This window comes from Hippocampus guttulatus, chromosome 2 (genome assembly GCF_054856545.1).
Source record: "Hippocampus guttulatus isolate MCC_2025c chromosome 2, RoL_Hgut_1.0, whole genome shotgun sequence".
Classification (NCBI taxonomy): domain Eukaryota; kingdom Metazoa; phylum Chordata; class Actinopteri; order Syngnathiformes; family Syngnathidae; genus Hippocampus; species Hippocampus guttulatus.
Window position 1 is genome coordinate 31,549,412 of NC_141262.1, and position 17,580 is coordinate 31,566,991.

The window sequence follows — 17,580 nt, forward strand, 5'->3', positions numbered from 1 at the left end:
TAGCATCTTCTATTTCTTCCTCTACCTGTCCTTACTTTTTGTATTTTCCTTCAGTCTTAATTCCAGCAGCAGCCACATGTGGATTTTTGTGTAGGGGCTTTGACATTTTATACTTGTAAATAATGGTACAGTAGTCTCTCTGTACCAGGCTTAAGATACTGTCTATAGCCTTGCTATTAAAAATGCATTTCAAACCATATACGATCTCAGCCTGGATGATGTTGTTTTCTTAGTTTTACATTTCCACTTTGCACACTGTGTGTTTCCCCAGAGCAAATATCAGGGACGTATGCATGAGGGAAATGTCAGGAAACGCACACACAAACGCACTCACATGCATGCATGTGCCCGCACACACACCCATAGCAACGGCCCACCTTTATATAAGTCAGGAAGATCACTGTCAGTATGACAACAAATCGTTTTTGTTTGAGCAACATGTGTCATCCATGCCACTGCGGACTGCTCGGTTAGCTACAGTGGTACTTGGCCCCACTCGGCTCAGTTTGGGGTGGTCGACTTCTCACGACAAAGTCTTCACAGGAAATTGCTGTCACATCTCTAGTGGGAAGCCATTTTTAACAAAGTCTAACAAAGAGTGCAGGGAATTCCCAGGGTCATAAGAAGGTCTTGAGTTTGATGAAAACCGAAAGAAAATAAATAGCTCCCTAAAGTTTCCTACAGTAAAAAAAGATTTCCAAAATTTCAAACAGACCGGTGTCTTTTCTGTGTCCAGGATCACCACCACTGCAGCCTGCATGATGGACCTGCGCCGTTACCCTCTCGATGAGCAAAACTGCACCCTGGAGATCGAAAGCTGTAAGTACCGTCGTCCCTGACAACGTCTCACTCCCACTCGTCGACGTAGATTTCGATCCCACGTACGCATGCAGCTCTGTGGGTTTTTGAAGCCGGCGCAAGGTAGAAATCGGCGTGATAAGTAAGGCGGGATGTAAAATGCTGAGAGAAGCTGATGAGATTTGTGGAGATACACATCAAGAAGGGGAACATCACTAATGGTTCACCGGCTGATAACATCCAGCCTAATTAATTCAGCTACACTGGCTTGATTAGGTCCAGTGTTTGTGGACGTTCCGCCGCCATGTTTGCAAGGTACAAAGAACTCATTTTTCATGGAGGTTGTTATTTTACAGCGCTGGGAAGAAGAAGGGAGAAAGGGTGGAACATGAGGAAGATGAGTTCCTCGTCATGCTTTATCTGGGTCCCCGGGGAGGAGGATTGTTGGGCCGGGATGCGGTGTAGGGCTCAGGCTCACTCTTGGGTTTCATCACAGTGCTGCCGGAATTTAGTGCCGGTGGTAAGCAGCGGAAAAAACAGCGGCGGGTCAGAACGGCCTCTCTCCGCTCCTCTTCCTTGACGCTCGCCATAGCTCTCCTCATCACTTCATCATCTCTTTTTTTTTTGCACACTCGCATCCTGCAGCCCTTTTTTTATCTCTTTCTCTCCATCACTCATAACCTCTTTTTTCCCCCCTTCTCCTCCTCGACTCTCAGGCACACACGCACTGAAGCACGCAAGCCCGGTTTTGATCAGCAGACAGTATCTGTTCTCATATGGATTAACTGGCAGCGGTTTTAACGGTGGAGTCGCTTCATGCCAGAACATGCTATTTTATTCAGACTAATGAGCGCAGAGAACTCTCACTTGACTTGATAAACTTGATGCATTTTTAACAGACACGAGTCTGAAAAGCCCGGATAGCCCCCGTGCTCCAACAGCAGGGACTCCCGTCACTGGTTGTGCATGCATGATTTGTTTGGATTTTACAAATTCCCAAAAGAAATCATGAAAATAAAATAAATACAACAACACAGTTGTTTTGAGTGACGCTTTATCGATCAAAAATGTGAAGTGGATAGAAAAAGTCTACACACCCCTGCGCTTAACACTCTGCAAATGTGCGTCTCATGCCACCGTGCCAGGTCTCTACGAAAGTAGGCAGTGATATCCTTTTCACAAACTCACAAACTGTTGTATCCACTTTATTTTTCTGTTTCGTTCATGTTAGGGGCCATTATGGCTTTTGCTCATTGTGGCATTGGTGTGCTCATGCGTGCACGCGCACACGCCTCAGTGCATGTGCTCAGGCGTGCACGTGCAGTAACGGGTCGATCGTGGGAGTTTGAGTGCTCGAAAAGTCAATCTTAGGTCAAAAACGGTTGGGCAGCCTAGTCCCAGAGCCTTGCCTGGTGCATAAACCGTACTCGATGATTGCCAAAGAGCCAATCCCCATGCAAGTTGCCATTTACATGCGCACGTGCAGAAGTCATGCCTTATCTCCCTCAACTTTGAAGGAATGAATACAGCAATCTAACACAGCATCTGTAAAATGGCCTTAAAAACGTCCTGCCAATTTCCTTTCCGAATCAGCCGCAAGCGAGTGTCATACATCTCAGCAATATGCACCACTTCCATGTCTCAGTTTGCTGCAGCTGCATCAATTAAAGCTCAGCATTGTCATCTAATGTGCAACAAAAGTATTGCCTACAGTGTCTCATCTACTCAAAACTAATTCAACCACCAAAGCCAAAACATTTAATGCGGTACAAAGCCCTGCACAGAATTCTGCGATCACAAAGCTTTGATTCGTGCTGTCAGGTATTATTGTTGATTTATTTTATTTCTTTGTTATCGCCTACAACTGCACTGCATCATACTGAGAGCGGCCCCTAATATTGACACTATTTGATGGAAAATAACACTCGAAACAAATAATTCGAAATGCGGTGCGGTTCGATGCTACTGCACCATAGAGATCTTTCACAGAACCTGATGTAGGTGACATACGGTATCTCGATGGCCAGCAAATATATTTGTTGATATTTTTTCTGCAAATGATTCTTCAAAAGGTGAGTATAATTTGACAAACGGGGAATAAAAAGTGCAAGTGACCAAATGGCTGCAGCCAGTGTTTTAACAAGGTTATTTTTGGTTCTTTCGTGCCCTAAAAAGGTTCTTGGGTCAATATGACAAGGTGCATGTTTCATCATCAAAAATTAGGATTTAAAAAATATTTCTTCTAAATGTTTAAATTGTGAGTCATGACAGTTTCTGCTCCAACATAAGAGGCGGTTTTGTGAGACAATTAGAGTCAGCTACATCATGTCAGTGTTTTCTTCAGTTTGTCAAGCTGCTACTTCATTCAGTGCCATTTTACTATCCACGTCTGCTTGTGTCCGGTTCTAAAAATAGCAAATGGTCAGGTTGCCAAATTCTTGAGCCCTTAGAACGCAAGTCCAAAGGAATGACGTGACACTGTTACATGTCACTCTCATTTTAGGCGGTCAAGCGTGCTGTTATTTTAAGTGCACCTCCACATTGCCATCACTGATATTAGTGGCATCCTGAGCAATTTCTCTTTCATTAGCACAGAAACAAGGAAGTTAACCCAATATGACTCTGAGTAATGTATCCGATGCGATGTCATTTTCTCAGTTTCAGTTGAAAACCAAGGCGTGCAGAGTTGATACCGTGCAATGGGAAAGTAACATTATATTGTGTTGTTAATTTTAGAAATTGAGAGGTAATCAAATTTAGTCCAAAATGTATTACAAGATATTTTTTTGTCCCTCCTCAGGGCCCAAACAAGTATTTCCCATCACAACAACATATACAAATAGATTAATAACAATATACATTTTAATGTTTAAGAAAGTCAAACATTGTTATAAAGCCCTTTGCTCAGAGACTGTGCCTGCCATGCAATACAAAAACATTGATAAAATAACGAACCGAATTTTACGGTGACAATCAAAAACAAAATTAAAAAATTCTCCAAGACCTGTTAGCTTACTATGTACTGAGTAGTACTGAGGATTTATGCCACAACTGCATTTTAATTTGTGATAAAACATTCGTATTCAGCTGCTATGCTAAAAACTGAAATCCTGTCAAGTGATATTTATTCCCAGCACTATTTGTCTGCACCACAAAGGATGCATTGGTTGTCATCACGTAAAAAAATTGATTTTTGTGCTCAACAGATGGCTACACAACAGATGATATCGAGTTCTACTGGCGGGGAGGAGAAGGTGCAGTATCCGGCGTTGACAGGATCGAGTTGCCTCAGTTTTCAATCGTCGACTATAAACTCATCTCCACGAAGGTGGTCTTCTCCACAGGTATCCAAAGCAATGCTTCAGTTCTTGCATTCTCAATAGGCAAAGTAGTACAGTGTTACAATGACTGAGTCATACTGCGAGGTTAATAAACTCAAAAGTTGCCTGTAGATGCCACTCGGGGTTGAACCCATTAGTGGACGAAGCAACTTTAATATTCCACATCACCAACAAGGCAACACAGTCTTCATATGTCTGTGCAGGTCCAGATAAAATGAAAATACTGTAAGATGGTGGTGGATGTGAATCGCGGTTAGCTTTGTTAGCTTGGCTATTCCGTTCTCCGATGGCACAAGGGAATGAGAGCAAGGATGCCACAAGCAAGAGGATTTTTTTCAACCAAAAGTGAGACCAGTCGTAAATCTATCTACTATAATAAAAGCACAAATGAAACAGTAACAGAAAAATGTTTGACCCCTCCATGCTGCACGATGGCAGCAAAGCATTATTTTCCTATATGACAGTTATATGGCCTGACTTAATGAAGCTCCTCCGCTGATGTCTATATAGTTCCTTAGCATCAAGAGGCCAAAGGATGGCGTCAGTGCACTACACTTATATTAGACAGGGTTTTGTCCCGAGCACAGAAAGCAAATCGGCGACTTAGCAAATATATGAGGAACACATCATGTAATTTGTATGTATAAATTTGTAATTTGGCATTGGTGTCATAGACAATTGCCTGCTGTGCACATCAGCGAATATCAATGAGTAAAAATCTTGGTTCATTCCTTCAATCTCCTTCAGGTTCCTATCCCCGCCTGTCCCTCAGCTTCAAACTGAAGAGGAACATCGGTTACTTCATCCTGCAGACATACATGCCTTCCATCCTGATTACCATCCTATCCTGGGTCTCCTTCTGGATCAACTACGATGCCTCTGCCGCCAGAGTGGCCCTGGGTAGGATGGCACGGCTGCCAAAACCCCCAGTTACATCATAAAAAGCCATTTCACATAGATTGTGTCTGTCATGTGTCTGATGTGTGTTTTGACTGGTTTTCTCATTAGCTTTAAGCATGCCACTGATAGCAGATTGTGATAGGCTGCCGAGCTAAATGTCTGTTGTTCAGATGACTCCATGCATGACTCATGCAGAGAGAGGCGCAGCGGCTCGACCTTGAAACGTGCTGTCTTGCTCTCTGCCCGTCTGTCCCTCAACCGGCTAGCTAAGTGAAGCCCAATTACAATAATACACATTTTCATCTTTCGAGCCGTGCTAAAACGAAATGCCACGAAGCTCAATTTTGGCGTTGGGCTCGGAAGGTCAAAGCTGCACGAGGAGCCGGCTCCGAGCGTTTATGTGTGTCATTCTTGTCACGCGCCATTTGTGTTCCAAAGCGGGACGCATGCAGGTTGGCGCCCCGCATGGGTTGTTTGGAGGCGAATGTGATTTCAAGATCTGCCCGCTCGCGGCATCCTGCGAACATGCAGCGGCAAGCGAGTGTGCTGCCAATGAGACAGGAAGCTGCGAGCTGCATAAACCGCTGGTTATTTATAATACGTGTGAATCTGACCAAATGCAGATTGTGCATGCAGATGACTAATGTATCAAGCACAGGGCGTGTATGTAGAAAAAACAAAACCAACAAATAAACCAAAAAAAGCCTCAGTTGAATTCTTTTGTGACTAATGGCAGATGTTTGACAGCACTACAGTTTGTCTATCGTCCATTTGAATACATAATTGCATGCATAAAATACACCCGTGAAAAACACACACCATGCACTTTTCACTCTATGCAGGTTTTAGGAGATTTTATCATCATCATCATCATACTGAATACATTATTCAGTTCCGGATTTGCAGTCTCACGACTGTATTTCACAATTTTTTGGTGCAATTTCTAACAAAATTTTCTCCCAATTATTTGGGGTGTAATTCCACTCTTTAGTGTGACACGATATAAATGTGAAGAGTCAAAACAGGAAATAGATGTATTTCAAATTCATCCTGGCTTTCGCTGAAAATTGTTGAATGTTAAACACATTCTAATCCTGCTTTTTATGCCTACAGAAATAAACATCTGTAGGCTCATTTTATAATGTACATCTTTGTACATTATAGAAATATATTGTGAGTAAAGTAAGTTCCAAATATTGTCTCAATTCCAAATTGTATGGCCAATTGTGGCCCTCTAATTTTGTACCAGCACTGTACAGTACAACGGAATCCTTGGTTTATGACGTTTCAATGTCACTAATGGCACACAATTAACTTTCGTTCATTCATTCATTTTCCGATCCGTTCTATCCTCATAAGAGTCGCGGGAGGTTGCTGGAGCCTATCCCAGCCATCTTTGGGCAGTCGGCGGGGGACACCCTGAACCGGTTGCCACCCAATCACAGAGGCGAACAACCATCCGCACTCAAACTCACACCTAGGGTCAATTTAGAGTGTTCAATCAGCCCGTCATGCATGTTTTTGGAATATGGGAGGAAACCGGAGTACCCAGAGAAAACCCACGCAGGCATGGAGAGAACATGCAGACTCCACACAGGGAGGTTTGAGCCGGAATCGAACCCACAACCTCTGCACTGTGAGGTCGACGCGCTAACCACTGGATCACCGGGCCGCACAATTAACTTGTATCTGCTATAGTTTTACTTAATTGTTTATTTATTTACAGCCTATAAGTATTTGTCATGCAAATATTTACTGTAATTATGACTTTACTACTGCCTAGATAGTTCAGTATCTGTATTCAGAGTGAAAATCTGTGACGATACAGTCGTAGGTAACGAGGACCCCGACTACATACAGAAATAAAGATATTTAAACAATGGATTCATGAAACAAAAACAGATTTCATATCAGGGATTAGTGACTATTTTTTCATCCTAATTTGCTGAGTTGTGAACAAACACAAAGCTAAAATAGTGTTTCCCAGCTTTTATTGAGCCAAGGCAAAATCGGTTGCAACAGGTTTACAGGCAGCTTAATAGGATTCTGCCATCGAGTGGAAGAGGATTTAGTTTGGCCTGCCATTATATGTCACCAGCGTAGATTGATGACATATTTTTCTTGTAAATAAACTTACATTTTCAGACTAATTAAGTGTTCCGTTGCTCGGCATACCAGTGGTTGGAAGTCACTCATTGTCAGAGATTTACCTGGACAAGTTTAAACAAAAGATTGTCTTTGCAGTTGACGGGAGGACGATTTCCCAGAGCGACCGATGGCATTGCTCCGCAAATGGCACTCAAAGTTCCCCGTGCTCCTCGTCGAACTTTTATTGTTTATATATACATATATAATACAAGAAAAACACTGCCCTCGATATTTGCATATCACGCCCCCAGTCCGGCCCTTCAGTCGGAGATTTGATTAACCTTTGTCAAGCTTTGAAACACAGATAAGCTCTAACACCTTCATGTCTGGTCTCCCATGAACAGAGAAGTCACAGACGTTGCAGATGACAAATGTTTCTTGGGCCGCGACCAGTTTCCAGACCGTCTTTTGATATTCTAAAATACTTCGTTCCTAAACTCCCCGTGGACTTCAAAGAGCCCTCCGCCCAAGACGGCCCTAAGCCCTAGTGCACAGAGATTTGGGGGCGCTAAATACACAAACGTCTAGACAGGCCCAAATTAAATGAAACATGATATCATTTTGTTCATAGATTTCTCTATCACTCATCTTCAACTTGATCTTTTCCCTAATACTGTAATGTGGCCAAATGTTGGTTTCCAGGGATCACCACGGTGCTGACCATGACCACCATCAACACTCACTTGCGAGAGACGCTTCCAAAGATCCCCTACGTGAAGGCCATCGACATGTACCTGATGGGCTGCTTCGTGTTTGTCTTCCTCGCCCTGCTGGAGTACGCCTTCGTCAACTATATCTTCTTTGGCCAAGGCCCGCAGCGGCAGAAGAAAGCGGCCGAGAAGGCGGCCACGGCCAATAATGAGAAGCTTAGGCCCGACCCCAACAAGGTACACATGCTGGCACCCCTCTTGTGCAAAGGTTTTTGTGTGTGTGTGTGCGTGTGTGTGTGTGTGTGTGTGTGTAGGTGTGTGTGTGTGTGTGTGTGTTTATGTGTGTGTGGTGCTTGCAAATGATTTCTTCTCTCCAGATCAATGTGACCAATGCTAAATGTCCCCTTGAACTTCATTTATACTTGTTTGTGCTTCCAAAGGAGTGAATGCAGACGCAATGAGTGGCATTGTTACACTTGATCTCCATGTTGCTGTCTCTCTCAAAAGGCAAGGAGCCTTGCAATTTTAAAAAAAAAAAGAAAGAAAAAAAAAAGAAGAAAAAGTCCATGGATGTGACCTCCCCTTTTCAAGTACACTGCAGCGATAGCACCAACAACAGCAACATATTTACAGATACAAAATGAAATGACACCCTTTCCTTGTGAGTGTGGCAAGCTACAATTTCCCAGAAGTAACAGTGCTGATTTTGTATGCTTGCAGTGGCTGGTGGGAAATGTAGTTCAGAGAGATGATGCTCTGTATGCCAGAATGAAACAGAGGGAAATTGACGCGTATGACTCGATGTGGGATCCCATCTTTGTGGACGATGCCGCATTAGGACTAGGCGAGCAAAGAAATAAGGTACTGGAGGTTTTGAAAGTCAAAACTAACGATGTCATCAATCTGAATCGATCCCGATCAGAGGAAAAAATGCTGTTAGTTTTTTTGTGCATCTCTTTGAGTTCTATAGACTTTTTTCAGGCAACTTTGATCATCACTCCCACCATTGTGTTTTTTCCTCCCTCTCTTGGTTTGCTCTTCATACATTTTCCTGACGTCCTCAGCTTAGCAGTTTGATTTCTACAGGCTTTCCCTAAATTCAACTTGAGCTGTACATTGAAATTGATGGACAATTCCAAATATGGCATGAGAGGAGAAGGCATCAGTGGCTACAGTCGAATCATTGAGATACAAATACAGATAAGTCACCGTGGGTAAAATGGGATCGCTCGATGAGAGCTCATTCAGTGTTACGACTACGAGTGGCTTCACTTGAAAAACAACACTCACGGGTCGAGCTGATATTGGGACATTTTCCTCAGAAGTCAGGCGATGGATGAAGAAATGTTCAAGTGAATTCACCTTTCCTGACCCACCTGAACCTTCTTAGCCTCTCTCCTCCATTTCTGCCAAGCCTCTTACAGTTTCTCTCAACCTTCTCCTGTCACATTTTCCTTTGCCTTGCTTTCTCTTTGATTTAATTCCGTTTGTCTTTGTTGTGAATCGACAGAATTTTAGCCATGCTGGTTGAAATTCTGAGATGAAACTAGTTTGTGGCGTGTGTTTTTGCTTTTCCAGGAATGTTATGTCATAGTGCTGTGGTTATACTATCACATTCAGACGATCAGTAGTTTAGAAAAATGTACAGTGGAACTATTTGGATTTAAAATGTATTTTAGTAGGGTTTCCAAAGGAAGCCTCACAAAATGAATGTTATCCATCAGCCAACGTTTTTTATAGTGCTTGTCCTCAGCTGACTTTGGGCGAAAGGTGGCACACAAGCCTAGATTCAAACCCCCAACCTCAGAACCGAAAGGCGGCTGTGCTAACCCAGTAGTTGCAACATTGTTATTTTCCACACCAAGTGCCACCATCATGACTTAATTAAAATACAGTCGCTCAATTAATCCAGTCAAAACGTGTTGCACGTACAAGTTAAATAATACAATTAAGGACGTGGAGGTCTGCTTGCAGTTCCTTCTAAACATACTTTGTGTGCCTCAACCTGCCACAAGACATAAGCAAATCAGTCAATTTTTTCGCCTCTCAGGAATGAGAGGAGCCTCTTCGATTGGCGGCAAATCAAGCCAGCTGTGTTCCCGCTCTGAAGATGCAAAACTAATTCAAAGGCGCCACGCTGAGACATCTTACACGGGTCTGTGAAAATACCAAAACTTAGTCTAGCCCACCCCTGCGCAGATTTAGACCGCGCTTTGTGCCAGCCTTGCTTGGGCATGAAAAATTAGCCATTAGAGTTAGTCCATAGTAAATTCCAAATTTCTCAATGACAAAGCGGTTCCACTGTACTGCTTTTCTAAGTTCTTAGAATGTACTGCTAGTGACAATTTGCATTACCTGCTCTAGTTTTCACAATGAAGTGTTCACTCGTCTCACGTACATGGTGCAGGTGACCGTAACTTTCTTCCATTTCCCACGAGCAGTCACTTCTCATTGGCTCCGCCTATCTTTGCGCCCTCACGCTGCAGATGACTCCCGACGACAACATCCTGTTCAGTACCCTGGAGATGAAGAACGAAATGGGGGGTGCCGGAGATCTGTCCCGAGGCCTGGGAGCGCCCGGAGATCCCCGCAACACTATGCTGGCTTACGACAGCTCCACGCTGCAGTACCGCAGGGCGGCCATGGCCCGCCAGAACTATGGCCACAGCGCCTTGGAGCGCCACGCTCAGAAGAAGTCGCGCCTACGGAGACGGGCCTCGCAGCTCAAGGTCAACATCCCGGACTTGTCCGACGTGAACTCTATCGATAAGTGGTCCAGGATGATCTTCCCCACCGTCTTCTCCTTCTTCAACGTGGTCTACTGGCTCTACTACGTCCATTAAGCTCGGCGGCCATCTCCAGGCAGTCTCAAGAAGATGGGGAGCAGGGGATTTAGATGGAATAAAGAATTAAAGCGAGATGAACGGTGCACCACCTTTTAGCGGGTTCATTTTAGACGACGTGAAAAGAGTGCAAAGACATTTTGGACAGACAGCGGCAAGAGCACCAACACTGCAGTGACTCTTTTAGCATTTGGGAAACACCTTCCACGGATTGGACAAACACTTTAAAAACAAGAGTTTTAAAAAGGACAGTGATGGTGCAGGAATTTCAATATATCACTATTTGTCATTCGTAGCTTACTCTCTGTGGATCAAATATTTATGCTTGTGTTTGCATATACTTTAAGGATTTGTTTTGTTTAGTATCTATTTACTTCGTAGCCAAGCCGTCTGCACCCGGGAAAGCTTTATAAATGATTTCAAAGGAGTCATCCTTGATAGTCTATTTTCCTATAATTACTGTAAATCCCAAACATCCTTTGAAGAGCATGCTCACGTTTGATTTCGTTTGCGTCTCAGTTGCGATGGTGATGATAGTGAAGATGGCGTGGAAGTTGGATTTGGCAGTGCCAATGCCGGATAGAAAAGGAAAAAAACACGTCATGGACATCTGGTGAAGGAGTTGTTGGACATTTTGACTTTTCTGTTTTTGCTTTTGCAGCACGGACCAAATCATGTCCATTTCACCCTGTTTATTTTTTTGAAACAAAAAAGGACATTTGACTCGTCCTTACTTTGTGCCATGGTGAGAAGAGCTTTAGAGGAGGGGAATGGCTTTAACGGGACAATCGAGTGGAAGAAATATGAATCGGCTGCCCTTTCATGACAATGAGTTGCTGCATAAATATAGCAATCCACAATCATCTTTATCAGTAGAATTGAATGATAGAAGTATGATACGTTTCATTGTGGTTAGGTTTCTGTTCTGAAAAAAATGTAGATAAATACAAATCATGTTAAAAGAAAGAGATGATTCATTTTTATAAATCAGTACTCACATTGTGTAAATATCAATTTATTCTATTTAACTGTCGTTGTTTTGCAGTTGAATTACACATCAATAATTTTCCATGCCGTCAAAAAAAAAAGGGAAAAAAAACAAAAACAAAGACACGAGCAAGTCAAATGAGCTTAAAAAAGGAAAAGAAAAGAAAAATGAAACACAGATCCTCAACTTTGCTGTCGATGTGCTTTTTGGACTTTTCTCCCCCTTTTTTTTTTTCTTTTTAATGGACTCTTGAAGCACCTCCTTGCTGATACTAAAGCACTTCCAGACATCAGTGGCTACTGGATCCATGTTTTGTTCTCCGCAAACGACTTAACAAGGACCCCCGCTATCCAGGCATTGAAGTCAGGCGTATTTTGTACAAAGTCTATGTAAATTCCAATTGTAATATTTCATAAAGGATGTAAATATGTTGTGTAATGATTGTCAACAACTATGAAGATGTATCTAAATTCAATTAAAACTCAATATAGTCTATCACTTCAGTAACAAAGTGCAAAGTGACATTTTCTTTGGCTGGCCTCACGCTTTCAGGACTGTTACACACATTCAATCTCAGGTTAAATGGGAGTCTCTGAATAAACCCCAAATAAATTCCAGATGTTCAAGAAGACATTTTTCCTCATGTTTGGGAGATTTTGCAATGGTCTGACCAAACAGTGTTAGCATAAAAAAACCTTCAGGTTTCTGCTCGAAAGGAAAAAAAAGAAATGTCACAAAACGCCTAGTAGAACGTCTGAAATGTATTTTGACGTTTTAAATGCACTTTAATTGTTGACAAGTATGTGTTGTTTCTGATTTAACTTGACTTTGAATGGAATCAGTTGACTACATCCCAGTTTTACTGGATGAGGGTCTGCGCACATGTGCAACCACATTATTTCATTATTTTTTTTACTGTCCCTCTCAAAGGGATTTTTTTTTCCCAATTCAGTGGAATTGAACAGATCATACATCATCTTAATAGTGGAAAAGGGCTGTCAGGATTTATCTTAGTCTCATTATTTGCAGTGGCGGTTCGAGATCAATTTCACTGAGGGGGCCTAGCAGGGGCCAGAGGTTTTGATAGAGGGGCACATTCAAGCCAGGGCTAAAAAGACAGATTCAAAATCTTATTTGACTTTTTATTTTATCAAACTTTGAAACCATTGCAGTCATAACATTACAGTGATGAGGAAAAAAACTGTATTAGGAGGGCTAAAATGTCTGCAAGCGTAACAATACGCCGAGTCCAACTGTTTTGAACATTCAAGCCAGGGGTGGGTGTGGTACCAGCCTGCCTTGAAGTTCCTCCTCTTGTCCCCCATCAGGGTCCTTGGAAACAGTTTTAGGTCTGGTTGCATTGGTGGGTAATCTTTTCATTTACTGATATCTGTGGAGAAAGACAAACCGAAGAGATGTAAAAACAATTTCTGCATGGACACAGACACTTAAGGGGTGTTCACACGGCACACATTTGCTCCGGCGCTGCACCGATGTATTTTGTTGCGATATATTTTGCACCGCAGCAAATTGTGTGGAGCGTTCACACGTACAAAGCCGCTGAGCGTGTCTGCACCGGCACAGCGTCGGCGCAGCCTCACTTGCGTTCACACGGCAGTTTCTGCAGCGGGGCAAAACGACAGAAAACAAATGAGCTGTCGTGTTGGTTCTTTTTAAAACGTATACACAACTCAAGCGACTACTGGACAGGCACGTCCTTCTCCTTCTCGGTCTCCGTGCCTTCTGCTCGAGAGTGACCCCCCCCGAAAACGTAAATCAACGATGACTTCAATGACACTCAGAAAAGCAAACACGTAATGCGCCAAACAGAAAATCAAGAGAGGAAATCACAAAATAAATTATATGAACACACAACAAATGAACAAACTACACAAACAACTCCGAGACAGTCCAGTCTCCTACAAAAGGAAAGATGTTACCAGCCAAGTCTTGTGTCGTTATTAAACAAACACATGACGGAAGTCCGACAGAGCGCGAAAGCAACGCATTCTCGCCGTACGTAAACTCTTCACAAGCATTTGCTCAGGAGCAAATTTAACCCAGTTGCGTTCACACGTGCAAATTTACACCGGTGCTGCTTCGCTAACGAGCATTTGCTCTGGAGCAAATTTTTAAACCACCTCCCTGAGGTGGATCAAATTTGCTCCGGTGTAAACTGTTTTCCGGGGCTACGCCGGAGCTAATTTGCACGCGTGAACGCTCTACTGGGGCAGCCCCGGCGTAGCACCGGACCAAATCTTGCCGTGTGAACACCCCTTATGATTGCTTAGGCACTCAGACATACACAATTGTCTAAAATGTATTTATTGATTGTATTCATTAGATTTTTACTGTATTCAGTAAATATAAATTAATACATTCTTAAGCCTGACCAGGGATTAAAATTGGAAATACATTGAAGCTAGATGTTTTACATGCATCTAACTGTCCCAATTTTAAAAGGCAATGTCTTATATTGTTATATTGTTCCTGTTAAATATACATTAAAATAAAAAGGGATACTAAAAAAGTTAAAAAGTTACACACACACACACACACACACACACAAACACACACACAAAACAGGATAGTGTTCTTTTCAGTATCACATACCTGATGGTCCAGTGCTTGTAGAAGCGCAAATGTTCTCTGTCTGTGTCTCACATTCTACTTGTATCTCAGTCTCAGCTTCCACATTCTCAGGATCTTCATCTGTCTCTCTTTGCTGCTCTGTGTCCTCTCTCTGAAAATAAGTGTATCCCATGTCCTCTGACTCGCCCTCTCTGGTGCTCTCAACTTGCTCCTCTTCAGCTCTCTCACCACCATCATCATCTGGCTCTGTCTCTGTGTCTGGATCATTGTGTTTCTTTCTCATGTAGAATTAGGATGTAATGTTCTTTTTTCTCTTAATTTTTAACTTTAAATTTTTAACAGTGAATTACACTTAAGCAACTCTACTGTTGGGGGCTTGCTTGGTTTTGTGTTGTGATTTTACGTCGACGATATAATATCACTCGTGCCGTGGCAATCTTGGGACTGCTTCTCTGCGGACTGCTTCTCATTTTCCCGCTGTTTTTTTTCAGTGGTGCAGCGCACTCAAAGGTCTGATGAGAATGTTAAGCCACACAATTTAGTTCCACCTTTCACGTCGGCAACTCGGCGCTACTGCATAATTTACGATCGGAGGGGTGGCCACAGGGGGGTCCAGAATCAGTGCTACAAGGGCACTGGCCCCTGTTGCCCCCCCCCCCACCCCCCAGAACCGCCACTAATTATTTGATATCACAATAACCTGGAATTTGAACTGACACTGATTATAACACCATTGTTATCAGTCACCTGATTCTGTTATCTTCATGATGCACACAATTTTCATTTTGACTCAAGTTACAAAATATGTAGCTTTGTGTCTGGACCAGTGGATGAACAATGAAAGCCACAATGTGGGCGAGTAGAAGAGTGGTGTTGAATAGAGACGTGCGCACTGAATCTCGAAATGCATAATGGATAGAAAAGAGGTGACGTAAATGCAGAGCCGCATTCATATGCAGGCACGCTTTTGACTTGTGTCCAAAGGAAATAATGACTGTTGGAAATTAAAATAAATAAACAAATAAAGACAGGGAGCGGAGGAAAAAGGAGAAAGAGTCCTCCATCGCTCCAATCTGCTGTGCTTGCTTCCTTGACCTAAACACCGTTGCACCCCTTAAATGGCTGCTAGTGAATATTTCATATTGCAAAACACTGAATATTTAATATTTTAAAAGGGATTTTGTCCTAGCTCAGAATAAAGTATGACTAATGTTTGATTTCCAACTAAGAACACAATGCAACGCCAGTAAAATGGAAGCTGTTTGGATCCCTTAATCCGGGGGTCGGCAACCCGTGGCTCCAGAGCCGCATGTGGCTCTTTATCGCCACCTTAGTGGCTTCCCGAAGCATTTTCAAAAATGTTTGAAAATGGAAAAAGATGGGGGAGCGAAATATATTATTTGTTTTTATATGGTTTAGGTAGAAGGAAAAACATGACACAGACATTCTTAACGTTTTCTAATGCTATAAAAATGTGAAGGATACAATTTAAATTTCAACATTTCTGTCAATGAAGATTTGTGTCATAGCATGTGACATATGATTCTATGAGCAGGGCGGGATGCCAGGCAGGTGGCTGTTTGAAAAAACAAAACAAGACATATTTGTTTTTTTTGGGGGGTGGGGGGGTTGTCCAATATGGCTCCTTCAACATTTTGGGTTGCCGATCCCATCAACATCTACAGAATCGAAGATGTGGTAATTTGGAGTGTGTCAAGATTCTTAATCTGAACATACAAGACCTTCAATTGCTTTGTATGATGGACACGGAAAAAAGAAATACTTGGACACAAATGTTAAACGTAAAAGAGCCGGGCTAATTTATGTACCTTGCACAATACTGTACTTATTAGGGGTGGAGTGACGAAGGATGTTTGTCGCTTATAATGTAAACGTGAATCGATAATGTCATTGATATTTTTTCAGCATTACACAGCTGTTCACAACTTTTTCCGTGCCACGGACCAGTTTCATGCAAAGACATATTTCGACAGACTGGCACAGCAACAATTAAAGTTCCAACTCACCATTAGGCTCATTTTCCCTGTTGTTTCCTTGGAAAAAATGAAGGGCAGATTAACTGCTGATCTTGCGGTCTCAGGGAAGACACAGCCATGCTTTTAACAGAGCTGCACGTCATTTATGAATGTGTGTAACAAATGCTCACGGGGGTTTGGGAAAATAAATTGTAAAGTGGTGAAAAATGTGATGTCGCCTGGCATCTAATCTGGTTTTAAGGATTTTATGCATCGCTAAAAAACAGATATGTTATTTCATGACAAAAGACAAAAGCTTTGTGCTCTCTTCAAGGGGGGGGGAAAGGGCATTACTGTTAAGAAAGAAGGGAAAAGGCAGATGCTTTCGACTTTGTAGTCTTTCCATGTCACTGAACTAATTAGGGATGCACGGGACTCTACTATGTGGAAGTATGTGTGTGGTTTTGGTAAATGTGTGTGTGTGTGTGTGTGTGTGTGTGTGTGTGTGTGTGTGTGTGTGTGTGCGTGTGTGGGTGTGCGTGTGTGTGTGTGCGCACATTCACAGCTGCGCCACCGTACAGTCCATGTGCTAGCCGACTACTGATTTTGGCAAACATATCACACACACCTGACAATTCAAGGACATTGCATTTTTTATTGATGATGGTAATTTCTAAAAAAAATATCAATTTCCTTTACGCTATGCATTCCATCCAGGCAGGGGTGCTTCAGTTCACTGTGGAACTATAGGAAGTGTTATCAATGGCATGACCCCTGTGCAAATTTGTCTTGTTTGAACGGTTTCCGCAGCCTGATATGGAAAAGACAACATATGTCAACATGAGGAAGTGCAGGGCATCCTACATACATGCCATCTGTGCAAAAGCTGCTATTTGGAGACACAAAAGTGTTCATTTAAACACTATCATTCAACCTAGATTGCGCAAGCTGACATCAGTGCTCCTACAATCGACCAGTGTTTCTCAATCATTTTCTGTTACCGCCCCCACCTAGCAAGAAGAAAACAATTCGCACCCCCCACTCTCTGCCACCACTAGAAATAATGTAATTTGTCTATAAAATTGTTATAAGTACACCTCTGCATTACGCACTTCTTTCAGGAGGTTCTCCCGAGTGTTGGCGCATCAGTCTTGGATATCATCAACAGCAGCCTCTCTTCTGGTGTAGTTCCCCAACAGTTTAAACATGCTGTGGTCCAACCCTTGATCAAGAAAGCTGGCCTTGATCCAGATGTGCTGTCAAGTTTCAGGCCCATTTCCAAGCTGCCTTTCATTTCCAAAATTCTGGAAAAAGTGGTGCACATGCAGTTGAAAATTTTCTTGG

General features: G+C 42.6%; 1 protein-coding gene across 2 annotated transcripts in view; it reads left to right on the forward strand.

Annotated features, from left to right (window-relative positions):
• Nucleotides 1–12,179, forward strand: part of gabrb2a (gamma-aminobutyric acid type A receptor subunit beta2a) — a 45,571-nt gene extending 33,392 nt beyond the window's left edge. The window contains exons 5-10 of one of the 2 annotated variants that reach the window (XM_086105688.1): nucleotides 737–819; nucleotides 4,005–4,142; nucleotides 4,887–5,039; nucleotides 7,830–8,074; nucleotides 8,558–8,698; nucleotides 10,324–12,179. In XM_086105688.1, coding sequence (XP_085961814.1) covers nucleotides 737–819; nucleotides 4,005–4,142; nucleotides 4,887–5,039; nucleotides 7,830–8,074; nucleotides 8,558–8,698; nucleotides 10,324–10,680 — 1,117 coding nt within the window. In that variant the 3' untranslated portion in view covers nucleotides 10,681–12,179. The remainder of the gene's footprint in view (nucleotides 1–736; nucleotides 820–4,004; nucleotides 4,143–4,886; nucleotides 5,040–7,829; nucleotides 8,075–8,557; nucleotides 8,699–10,323) is intronic. The other variant, XM_086105689.1, reaches the window with a different exon arrangement.
• The last annotated feature ends 5,401 nt before the right edge of the window (nucleotides 12,180–17,580 follow it).